The 13101-nt window shown below is 39.2% G+C and overlaps 1 protein-coding gene across 1 annotated transcript in view; it reads right to left on the bottom strand.

Moving 5' to 3' along the window:
* Positions 1–7026: 7026 nt before the first annotated feature.
* Positions 7027–13101, bottom strand: part of LOC136842443 (carbonic anhydrase 2-like) — a 312927-nt gene continuing 306852 nt past the window's right edge. Inside the window, exons 7-8 of the mRNA XM_067109786.1 lie at positions 12109–12195; positions 7027–11377 (exon numbers count right to left, since the gene is read on the bottom strand). Coding sequence (XP_066965887.1) covers positions 11273–11377; positions 12109–12195 — 192 coding nt within the window. The 3' untranslated portion in view covers positions 7027–11272. The remainder of the gene's footprint in view (positions 11378–12108; positions 12196–13101) is intronic.

Raw genomic sequence — 13101 nt, 5'->3', positions numbered from 1 at the left:
GGCGGAAAAATTCACTGTAGAATTTATTCGTGATGCTTCGTCTGTTAGGCCGTGATAGGGGAATCTCTCTCTCTCTCTCTCTCTCTCTCTCTCTCTCTCTCTCTCTCTCTCTCTCTCTCTCTCTCTCCTGGGGAATCCCCACCGAGATGTATAATCGATAAACAGAACCGGAAATTGATATGCTTAGAGACGATCCGTCCTTTGTATAACGTGCAAGTGGTTATTATATAAATAACAATTGGCTTATCTCTTTTGTTATTTGTGGCTTTTTATTATTTGATAAACAGATATTTAGGCAATTCACTTTGAAGGTCAGAGGCATGAATTTTAGGCGTGTGGCATCCCTGGGTCTTTTTTTTTTTTTGCCGTAGGTTAAATTATGATTCTCTCTCTCTCTCTCTCTCTCTTCTCTCTTTACACTCTCTCTCTCTCTCTCACACACACACACACACACATATATATATATATATATATATACATACACACACATACACATACATATATATATATATATATATATATATATATATATATATATATATAGAGAGAGAGAGAGAGAGAGAGAGAGAGAGAGAGAGAGAGACTCATCTATAAACAATAGCTCAGTGGTTTGGACACTCAACTCACCAGCGAGAGTCCCCGGGTTGGAGCTCGAGCGAGCGTGAACTCATAAGGCATGCTGTGTTCATAGCCTTTGTACCTCTGTTGGCTTTAGCAGTAAATTAGAATCTAGAGCAACATATATATTTCACAAACAGGTTGAATACAAGTTAACATGCTTGCGGCCGATGATTTATTTTCAACTTGTTTGTGATATACATATGATAAGTTGTCAACTTGTTTACGACATGCCAGGATGCATCGTTAGGGGAAAAGACATTCAGGAGTTGCAATACAAAGAAATTCGTTGCCTTTACAAGATTATTGACAGGAAATTGGTAAAAAAATTCATGTCTACATTCATTACGGTCAGATTGTCGTAATTGAATATTTTGTGTGTGTGTGTGAATTAAGCTCAAGATCGTTCTGCCCAGTGCCAAATTTCCACACTCCGCAGAGGGGTAGGGCCATCAGTGCACCTCATGGGGTGCACTGTAGGCATTACTAAAGGTTCTTTGCAGCGTCCCTTCGGCCCCTAGCTGCAATCCCTTTCATTCCGTTTACTGTACCTCCATTCATATTCTCTTTCTTCCATCTTGCTATCCACCCTGTCCTAACAGTTATTTCATAGTGCAACTGCTTTGAGGCTTTCCTCCTGTTACTCTGTTTCCTTCCCAGCGCTGAATGACCTTTTAGGTCCCAGTGCTTGGCCTTTGGCCTAAATTCTATATTCCCTTCCATTCCATTTTAAAAATCTAAAGCAGGATTAAGCTCAAGATCGTCCAGCCCAGTGTTGCCAAATTTCCACCCCACTGACTTCTAAACTGGGCGGGCAGCCTCCTACTGTTCTCTGGGTTCCAGACTCTCTGTTAGAACTGCGTATAATGTTTGACTTCCGCCATTGAACGTCAACTTGCCTTAGTTTTTCACGGTAAAAAACTTTTGTAGTTATTGCTACAGTAGATTTGCTGAATACTCAGAGCTAATAATGTTCGTGCAATTAATTTTATGAAGAATTAGATAAAACTGTCTGAATGGAATGAAAAGTAAAGTATACCTTAGTTTAACCAGACCACTGAGCTGATTAAACAGCTCTCCTAGGGCTGGCCTGAAGGATTAGATTTTATTTTACGTGGCTAAGAACCAATTGGTTACCTAGCAACGGAACCTACAGGTTACTGTGGAATCCGAACCACATTACAACGAGAAATGAATTTCTATCACCAGAAATAAATTCCGCTGATTCTTCATCGGCTGGTCGGGGACTCGAACGCGGGCCAGCAGAGTGCTAGCTGAGAGGGTACCGACTCGTCCAATGAGGAAGTATGAATGGAATGGAATATAGAGTTTAGGCCAAAGGCCAAGCACTGGGACCCATGAGGTCATTCAGCGCTGGAAAGGAAACAGAGAGACGGTAGGTTGAAAGGTGTAACAGGAGGAAAACCTCGCTGTTGCACTTTGAAGCAATTATTAGGAGAGGGTGGATCGCAAGATGGAAGAAAGGTAATATGAATGGAAGTACAGTAAAAGGAATGAAAGGGGTTGCAGCTAGGGGCCGAAGGGATGCTGCAAAGAACCTCTCGTAATGCCTACAGTGCACCCCGTGAGGTTCACTGACGGCACTACCCCACTATGGGAAAACTGTCTGAAGAACACGAAAAGTTATTCTTGATATTCAACGGTAACCACAAAGTTTGAAGTGTTCAGTTCCTCGTTGGACAGGTCGGTGTAGTTCTCGGCTAGCACACTGCTGGGGCCGAGTTCGAATCTCCGGCTTGCCAGTGAAGAATTAGAGGAATTTATTTCTGGTGATAGAAATTCATTTCTCGGTATAATGTGGTTCGGATACCACAATAAGTTGTAGGTCCCGTTGCTAGGTAACCAATTGGTTCTTAGCCACGTAAAATAAGCCTAATCCTTCGGACCAGCCCTAGGAGAGCTGTTAATTAGCTCAGTAGTCTGGTTAAACTAAGGTATACTTGAATTAAAGAACAACAAGAGTGTGATTTGCTTACACTAGTATTGTGTAGATCAGTGGTTCTCAAATGTTTTGGTATCATTACCCCCGGGGGCATTGGTGTGATAGATCACCATTAGCCCTACCCCATTCCTCTTCAGTTATGTGCAGTTATAATGCATTAATGTCTAATGCATTTCATATGTAAGAAATTAATTCTACTTTTACTCAAGTCTTAAGAAAACGAATGTTGGGGGTATAACTTGCATAATTATGATAAAAATTAATCCATTTACTTCTGTATTATTTATTAATTTATTTATTCATTTATTCATCTGCTTATTATTATTATTTATAAATTTACTGAATTTACTCCAAAGAACTATTACTTTTAGAAAATGCCTCGTTATCCCCCAGAAACGGCTTCATTACCCCCAGGGGGGTAATTACCCCCAGTTTGAGAACCACTGGTGTAGATGCTTACCAGGCAGCTGACACAGTGCAAATGTGGCATTAATAATTTACTGACCAGGTTTGAATTTCACACCCCTTCCTTATTGTTTGACAATTTCCTCTGATACAACAATAAGCTTCGCCAGACTCTTCATTTCAACCTACTACTGAATTTAGTCTTGATGCTGTTCAGTTCGAAACGGTAAAAAAAAAAAAAAAAAAAAAAAAAAAAAAAAAAGGAGGGAACAACAGTACACAGTAGAATTCGTGGTTTATCCTCGGTCAGACTGGCTCTGCAAGGGGAACAATAGTACACAGTAGAATTCGTGGTTTATCCTCGGTCAGACTGGCTCTGCAAGGGGAACAACAGTACACAGTAGAATTCGTGGTTGATCCTCGGTCAGACTGGCTCTTCAAGGGGAACAACAGTACACAGTATTGCGATTTACTCTTGTATTTTTCCTTTGCTTTTCTCTTTGATATGTTTTCCTCTCCTTGATTTCAGGGCAGTCTGTTCTATGGAAGTTTGCTCATTGAAATTGTGTCCGTAGGAAGCATGTTTATTGGCATTATGTTCTCTGGAGGCTCAGCTAACTGTCATTCAATGTTAGCATGCTTGCTTATTGACATTCTATCCAGATGACACTTGATTACTGGCAATGTGTTCTTTGTAGTTTTGTTGGCATTCTAATCTGTGGAAGCTTGTTTTTTGGTATATTATTCTTTGCAAACTTGCTTATTGGTGTTATGTTCTTTGGAGGCTTGGTCGATTGGCATTCCATCTTTGGAAGCTTGCTTGCTGTCATTCTGTTCTTAAGAAGCTTGCGTATTAGCTTTCAGTTCTTAGGAAGCTTGCTTATTGGCATTATGTTCATTGGAGGATTGGTTAATTAGCATTCCATTCTGTGGAAGACTTGCTTGTTGGTATATGATTCTTTGCAGACTTGCTTATTGTCATTCTATTCTTAAGAAAGTTGGTCATTGTCATTTCATTCTATATAAGCTTGCTTATTGGCATTTCACGTTTTTAAATTTCCTTGTTGGGATTCTGTATTTTGAAAATATGTCCATTAACACATATTCTTGAAAAGTTTACTTCTCGATTTAACAGCCAGTTGGGTTGTCCCATAAGAATATGTACACATTAAGAGTAATGATAAGAAGTAATGGCATTGCAACACTGAAACCCGCAGGTATTCCTTTTCTGCCAAAAAAATGGGGCCCGTTTTAGTTGCTCATTGTGATTAATGGTGGGACACTGCAGTTGAATGCAAATTGCAGTACAAATAAGGCTAGTTGGGTTCAAGAAACATTCTCTTTAAAATGACAGAGATTGAGATTTGCAAGTTGCTCACGACGATTTTGTAGTCGAAATTGCTATATAATAAAGACTTTTTGCAAATATTTTTAAGTTCTGCTCAGCTGTTCGTGGCAGTTGGGACCATATAACCAATGTTTTAATCCTTGGACTTTCCCAGACTTATTTATACAGATCTTCTAGTCTTAGGTGCCGTTTCCTTTACTTAAGAATACATGTATCTTATTTAAAGAATACATGTATTTTATTTAAGAATACATGTATCTTATTTAAAGTATTTAAAGAATACATGCATCATATTTAAAGAATACATGTATATTTAAAGAATACATGTATCGTATTTAAAGAATATGTGTATCGTGTTTAAAGAATACATGTATGGTATTTAAAGAATACATGTATCGTATTTAAAGAATATGTGTATCATATTTAAAGAATACGTGTATTGTATTTAAAGAATACGTGTATCATATTTAAAGAATACAGGTATCATATTTAAAGAATATGTGTATCATATTTAAAGAATACGTGTATCGTGTTTAAAGAATACATATATCGTATTTAAAGAATATATATATATCGCATTTAAAGAATACATATGTTGTATTGTATTTAAAGAATACATGTAACGTATTTAAAGAATATATGTCGCATTTATCCAAGAACTGTACTTAATACTTTGTAATTTTTTCTAGAACGAATTTGTACAATCGTTTGATAGACCATTGACGGGAGATATCTGTCTAGCCACATTTCAGAAGCTCATAATTAGTTTAATTAGCTGTAGTTTTGGAGAAGAATACAAATCATCCCCGAGCCTCGTTCTTAATCATTTCGCACACCATCAAGTGTTGGTTCTGCTTCTAAGTTTTTTGCCGAACTGCTGAACGTTTTGTTTTCAATTGTCCAACTGCTTATGCATGCGTTTGCATTTTGTTAATTTGAATATATTATTTTTCCATTATTTTATTTGTATAGCGCCACACTTCTTTGAGGCGTTTATCGCTTTTCACATTTGGGCATTGTGGTTTTGGGAAGTCTGCCTTGTTTTGGCTGGTCCCATAATCAAGGCTGTTGATTATGATTGATGATATGATTAGTCATATACTTGGACTCCAGGAAAAGCTTCAAAGTCCTCATTTGCATGAAATGTCAGTATTGATCTTTGGTTGTTTTATGGGCGTTATGGTAGTTTGTTTGTTTGGCTAATCCTCCCCCTCCTCTTACAGGAGTGTTTTTCTGTGTTGGCGTGGCGCCAAGTCAGGTTCGGGCAGCAGTAGCGAACAGGTTGTTCTCTTTGGGGAAGAGAACTTTTTACCAGCAGCAGTTCGATTGAGGACGTTTCTTGGGCAGCCCATGTTTGGGCCCAGGCTGGAGCAGCACCAACGAAGATGGTTGTTTGTTCGCAGTGGAGACCTTGTCAAAGTTTTGGCTCGGGTGCAGTGGCCCCGTGTCCGAGACGGCAGCAGGACGTCGTGGTCGGCCTTGTCGTTAGTTAATCGCTGGAGATGGCTTTTTTTTGTATCGACTGCTGCTGGTACTTCATCCGGACCTGGCTCATTTGTTTGGTTATAGATTTTTATTAAGATTTAATATTAATAAATCTATTTTTATGCAAACCTGTATTTTTGTTATTCCTCCTCCTGAACGATTTAATATTTCCATCTAGATCCTGTGTTTTTCCGAAAACGGTTCGTTACATTGGCGACCGTTGACAGGATTGGCTTTTCGGAGTTAGGTTGGTTATTGGAAAAAAAAAATTTTTGTAATTTTTTTTGAATAGGATCTTTGGTTGTTTTTTTTCCATTATCCTCCCCCTCCTCTTATTTTCACAGGAGTGTTTGTCTGTGTTGGCGTGGCGCCAACCTTTAGTCAGGTTGCAGCAGTAGCGAACAGGTTGTTTATACCAGCAGCAGTTCGACTTTGAGGACGTTTCTTGGGCAGCCCATGTTTGGGCCCAGGCTGGAGCAGCGCACCAACGAAGATGGTTGTTTGTTGGCCGCAGGTGGAGACCTTGTCGGCAGTTTTGGCTTTGGTGCAGTGGCCCCGTGTCCTTGTATTTTGCGAGACGGCAGCAGGACGTCCGTGATAATACGGCCTGCTGTCGTTGATTGGTGGATTGATGGCTTTTTGATCGACTGCTGCTGGTACTTCTTTTGATATAAAGTAATATTGCTTTATTTTTGTGTTTTGGGACCTGGCTCATTTGTTATGGCCTTTTTTTTTTTGTTATAGATTTTTATTAAGATTTAATATTAATAAATCTATTTTTATAGCAAACTCCTGTATTTTTGTTATTCCTCCTCCTTTTGTGAAAGCTGTCGATTAGCCAGAGCAGCCCCAATAATATTTCCATCTAGATCCTGTGTTTTTCTTTGAGTTTGTTACAGTCAGGTAACTTACGGTTTTGAGTTTGACGCCTCTTTTCTCTCTCCCAATATTTACTCTATGTTTATCTCTCCTCTTCTTCTTCCCTTCCAGAAGAGCTCGTGTCTCTCATTCAGTCACCTTGGAAACTGGGTTTATTCTATCTCATATCTTGCCTCTTCCCTTTCATTGCAGTCGAGACAGCGTTTCCTTCTCAATCATCGCGGAAACTGGGTTTGTTCTATCCAGTAATTCGAAGTCCTCTTTGTGTTTCAAAGTCTTAGCATCGTCACAAAAAATACAATCGAGGGAAGTAAAGAAAACGAACAACTTAATGCTAAAATGTATTTACTAGTTCCTATGGTTAGAGAAACGAAAAATATATATAATATATATATATATAATGATAATTATAATGGAATAAGGGTAATAATAACATTAACAAAACGCAATTTTTCTCTTGTTTGTTCATCTTATCATTATGATTAGTGACACATCTATTTCATTATACATATGATGAGTGAGACAGACTCTCGGTGATAACTTAAGAACGCAACCTTTTTACTGACCTAAGGCTTCTTTTGAAAGTTTTTTTTTTTTTTTTGTTTTTTAAATTACACAAATACATTCATGAGTACACGAAGAAAGAGCATGTGTGGAAAAAGAAAAGAGAACGGAGAGAGAGGGCACACACACACACACACACACACACACACACACACACACACACACAAGATTAGGGAGGGGATATGAGCTGAGGAAAGTCTTCAGTGTTGAAAGTTGAAATTGTGAACAATTAATATAATTTTTTAAAAAGCTTCAGTTTAGACAAAAAAAAATTGAGGTTTTTGAGCTTCAGATTAAAACTTCAGTGTTCAAGGAAGGTCACGTGACTGGTATTTTTCAAATCAGTAAACTTTTCCCGTAGTGCAAATAATAAAAATATAATTAAAAATGGAGAATTAAATATTGAAGTTGGCTTCATCATTATTGATGAGATTCTGAAGAATAATCAGTAATAATGCTGAACAGTGGAAATCACGTTTAGAAAAAGTAATAAAAAATAAAAGCGCAAAGCATTTAAACAGAATAAAACAAACGAATCAGTTTAGTATGGCGTACATGGAAAAATTTATAAGAGCTGCCATGCTAATATACTCACTGAAATGAACACGGAGATTTTGAATAAAATCTAACAATAAGCAATCCGTAACAAGTATCATTGCAGGCGCAGACAGAACAGCGAACCAAATGGGATTCTATAAAAAAAAAAAGAGAGCAATTTTCTTGAGAATTTACAAAGAACGAATCGTTAGCCTAAGAAAAAAATAAAGTCAAATAAAATATCTATAGCTTGGCCAACGGTCATATGGCGGGAAACGAAGAACACCGATAAAAAAAAAACTATAAAACAAAAATAAATCAAAAGTCCGGCAGCCACGTTCTACAAAAAGATTTAGAATAAAAAAAGCAAAAAACGAACAAAGCGGTTGGAGAGCCGAAGGGAGATTAAAAACACACAACGGTTAATTTGCTGAAAGCAAAAGTTCGCATTCGCGATCAAAGGGAATCGTAGCCGGCCGATTTGAATGAGCCTGTGACACTGAAGAGTCGGTCTTATGCAAAGGCTTTTAAAAGGGGGTGGGGGAAGGAATTGTGGGGGGAGATGGGGAGGGGGGGCGGGGTGATGTTGGAAGGGTAGATAGGGGAGGAGGTAGATATAGGGAGGAGTGGCGGTTGGTCATATTGTCAAGGTATGGAACACATGGGAGTGAAGTGTAAGGGGTGAATGTTAGCTAGGGACCGTTGATGACAGGTAGGGGTTCATGTTAAGGGGTTGGGAGATTGAATGGGTGGGGGAGTGGAAGAGAATTCGCCAGTGGGGTGAAGGATGAAAGAGTAGGTAGAGGAATGAGGTGGTGATAGAGCCCTTTCTCATAATATTCAGACAGACGAACAGAGTCGACCACATAGACAGCTATAGAAAGGTAGGCAGACACAGAAAGGTGGTGGACATGTCCGTTCGAGTAGACAGGCAGAAGGGATGTTGACAGGACAGAAATTAGGAAAAAGAGACATTTTAAACCTGTGTGAGGATCAAATGTGTTAATAAAAGGAAGCAAAATTCATAACTGAATGCACATCAGACGAGAGGAAATAGACCTATGATTTTATATATATATATTTGTAATCATTTAAGTAGAACCAACAGCCAAAACATGTCACAAGCGATGGAGGGGTTTGAAGACCAAACACATGCACACACACACACACACAGCACACGCATACAAACATACATGCATAGATACGTACATGCATACATACAAACTCCCTACTAACATCTAAATACGTCCGTTTTAAACAAATCTAAAAGACATAGCTCGGACTGGTGCGTACATTGTATGTTTGTGCGTATGTCTGTGAGCATTGTTCTGAGTGTGTATGTGTGCACATGTGTGTGCGTGTGTGTGTAAGTGGTCTCAAATGATGTTGGTACCAAGATGCCCCATTGGCCTTTCGGAGAAAAAAACATCCTGGTCTCAATCACTCGGGAGTGTGCAACGGTTAAAAAGAAAATCTATTTTTGCTTCAACTGGGAGGGGGGTGGGGGAATAACATCTTTGACACACGCAAGATGTGGAATGTTATCTATCTAAAAGAACACAATCTGAGCTTTTTTTTATTATATATATAAAATTCTGGAGATATAGCATATGTTTCCTTATCAGTATTAACAGGTGTCTCTTCTATATGGTTTCCTTATTTAAAAAAAAAAATTCCACTCGATGTCTCGAAGCTAGACGACATTAAACTTGGGATGTTGAACATTTCAAGACGTCGCGTGGGGTTTGGGGTTTGGAGGATAGGGAGGGAGAGGTTGTCCTCCTACTACCATTTATGTACAGGCGATGGTCGGTCTAAGTGATCCTACACTTCTCTCTTCATTAAGGGCTTCTTTTCGGGCTTTCTAGGTCGAGGGACTTTTTTTTTTCCCTCATTCGAGGAGACAAGACCCTCGGGGTTACGTGTAGTATCACAAAAACACCACGAAAAAAACAACCTACGGCTGATGAGTAGCATTCCATTTTGCAACGAATGAGACTAGGAAAAACACTGGCCTATATATATATACACATTCTCAGAAGTCTCTGTTTGTTTATTCATTGTAGGTTCTGTCGAGATATCAAAATACCTATCATCAATTCACCTCAAAAAAAAGGACAAGTCTTCTGGTTCATTTTCTCTGTTTCTCTTTTCGTTGAGCATCGAATAGTACCTTTTGTATATTCGTTTTCCTTTTCGTTCCTTCCTCCCTGGTTTGGCCGCACGGGAGATTCGCGCGAGAGCTGATGTTTCCGTTCATTAACGAGTGTGTTCAGAGTCCGTAAGTACTGGCCTTATCGTGAAGGTAGCGCACCCCCTCCCACAGGAAGCGTCTGTGAAGAGGGGGCGCTGCGTGAAGGCAAAAACAATCAGTGCATATAAAAAGTGACAGACTTGAATGCTGTTCAAAAAGGGGGGTTGCTGCAGCAGGCAAACCAGAAGGAGAAGCCTAGTACCATTGTGGAGACTCTTAGTACCATTATTCATCAACTACTTGATTTAATGGCTCAGAATAGATAACCGTTACTTCTAGATTCAATAAGTACAGGCCTTTGGATGGTTACAGGCTTATTGTGGACAGTCAAGTTGGGTTTATATATGCTTATACATACGTTGCTACGGTAGGCTACTGCTTCTGAAAACTTATTTACATGTAAATGCTTGAATGGAATACTATTTACTCGTCAACTGATTTTTTTTTAATTTTAGCAGAACTGGGTTGATTTCACCAAGCTAAACAATCACTAAATGTCAACCACAGTTTTGGAAAATAATTTGATATTTGCAAGAGCCTAAAGTAGCATATATTCATGGTCACTGTTTGAGAAAGCCATCAGTTTAGGAGACATACAGAGAGAGAGAGAGAGAGAGAGAGAGAGAGAGAGAGAGAGAGAGAGAGAGAGAGAGAGAGAGAGAGAGAGAGTTCCTCCTAATATTAGAAGGCCTTAATCTCCTCTGGTTTGTGAGAAAAAGTACTTCCAAACAGTGTTGAGTATTTACAGTACATGTCTGTGATTATCATATCAGTATTATCAATGCCACATCAACATTTTCGGCCCTGACGAAAACGCTATTAATCAGATAGAAATAAAATGGCAGCTCTCTTGTAATTTTCCCGAAGCAATTTAATCACTTTTTCGTATTTCCCTTTTCTTCTTCTTGATATTGCTGACAATGAAGGCTTGAGGTGCTGGGGCTATCACTTGGAGGAAGGCGGCACTAAAGCCTTCGGAGGGGACAGCGAATTCTTCTTGTTCCCTCTCCTGGGGCCGTCGGAACCACCTTTTCAGAAAAGAGAGCCTCCTCCGGGGCGTTTGAAATGAGAGAGTTTGAGGAAATAGGCGAACGAAGAGAGAAAGAGACGGACAAGGAAAAGGTGTCAGTCAGTAGGACTATAGGGCGAGTATTTCAAAGGTTTGGTGACAGAAGTGATGATCAGAAACTCCTTCTTTATCCTCTTCCATGATTTCTCTTTACATGTTCATCATGAGGACGGCCATAGAGGTCATGAAGTAGAGGGTCAGGCCGACCTTCTTCATGCTGGCTGAGTCAGCGCCGCTCTCGCCGGAGACCAAGACCTGAAAGATAGGATGGACTATGAATACTTTGGCGATTTCTTGCAGTCTGCTGCCTGAGACTGATCTGTAGTTCTTAGCCTAGACTTTTATTACGCAGTTTCAGTCGTCTATTTATTAATGAAAATGAATTATGGCATCATAAATACAAACAGCAGTTCGGTCTATTGAGACTTGCATTCAGAGGACATGCATAGGCCTAACGTTTGTCTTATGCTAAACGCTTAATTCCAGCTTTACATGATGAAATTCTCCAGTTATAATCATTACAAGATGAAAATCAAGGTAAAGGAGGAAAGAAGAGTTGGGGAGGAGGAGGACTATAATGAGGAAAAGAAATATGACAGCCACAGGAGTCTTTCTTACCGAATCCAGGTAAAAAAAAGTCACGGGAAAAAAAAGTCACAATAATCTTTCCTAGATAGTGACCCCCAAGGGTTTTAACCCGGTATGTATCCACTTTCGCGGCGTGTTTAGTACAAACCCGTTTGGGATTTTTTTTTTTTAACCCGGTATATATCCACCTTCGCAGCGTGTTGAATACAGGCCCGTTGGGGATTACAGTAAAAACATAAACAAAAGACTGTCAATATCATAAGGATAATGACCCACAATAAATATTATGAATGTTTCCCTGTGACTTTATAACCGGCCACTATAAATTAATTTGACTTTTCCTAGGTAAAATTGTGACTTTTTTCCCCTATGATTTTATTACCGGCCACCTTTCTTACCTTGCGGTTGTTGAGGGCTTGTGGTGGACGGAAGTTGTTGATCATGCTGCCTCCATGGTCGTCCCTCAAAGAACGGAAAGCACGCATCTGTGGACAGTCAAGGCAAAAGGGTTTGTTGTTAGGGGACGAGATGGCAAACGAGTCTTGTAATTTGTTGAAACGATGAGCTCAGCGGGTAAAAATGTTCGAGGTAGATTACTGCCTATTTTATAGGTCTAATTCCAAATTGTATTGCACTTACCTTGTTTTGTCTCTCTCGCACACACACACACACACACTAGGAACCGCTACAAATACCTTGATAATGCTGGAACGCAACAAACTTGTTATTTTAATAAAGGTAACACTCACCTAATGTAGTTCAAATGCGCGCGTGTGCCGAAACGAAAACGAGGAGGTAAATAAAACACTTAAGTTATTTACATAACGTTTTATGTTTCTGTTAAGATTCCAGCAGTTACCTCAACGGTTAAAGTACCTGATCCAGGAATCAGAGATGGCTGTTTATGATGTAGGCCTAAAGGGAATAGTCTAAAAGAGGTATATCGTATGGCTGACAGAATATTCGAGATTTTTAGGTAAACTACCTATTTACGTTCGTGTCAAGGACAGTCCAGCCGAGTTGTCCCAAAACCAAGAGAAATTTTTGTGCTAAGGCAAAAATCAGGGGAAAAATTAGTGATTGAAAGCAGTGGTTTCATTGAATATTTTTTCCTGCACACCGTAGTTTTTTTATTTGTTTTTTGTCAAAGGGGGAAAAATTACGTCATTTCCGTGATCAGTTTTCGAATAAGCATGGTTAACATTTTTTCCAGTAGCAAAAAAAGTCACTCGGTCTAGCCCTAATTGAAGGCAGTGGAATGTGCATGTGACAGCTGACATTCTTACTCTTATTTTTAATGTTTTGAAAACTTTTTGACGTACCAGAGAGCGCTCTCCAATTTGAACTGTCTGTGCCTTGTGCTGAGGCCCAAATATTTCAAAGAGAAAATA

This window comes from Macrobrachium rosenbergii, chromosome 10 (assembly GCF_040412425.1).
Source record: "Macrobrachium rosenbergii isolate ZJJX-2024 chromosome 10, ASM4041242v1, whole genome shotgun sequence".
NCBI lineage: Eukaryota > Metazoa > Arthropoda > Malacostraca > Decapoda > Palaemonidae > Macrobrachium > Macrobrachium rosenbergii.
The sequence above is the reverse complement of the archived record's forward strand: the minus strand, read 5'-3'. Positions and strand labels throughout refer to the sequence as shown.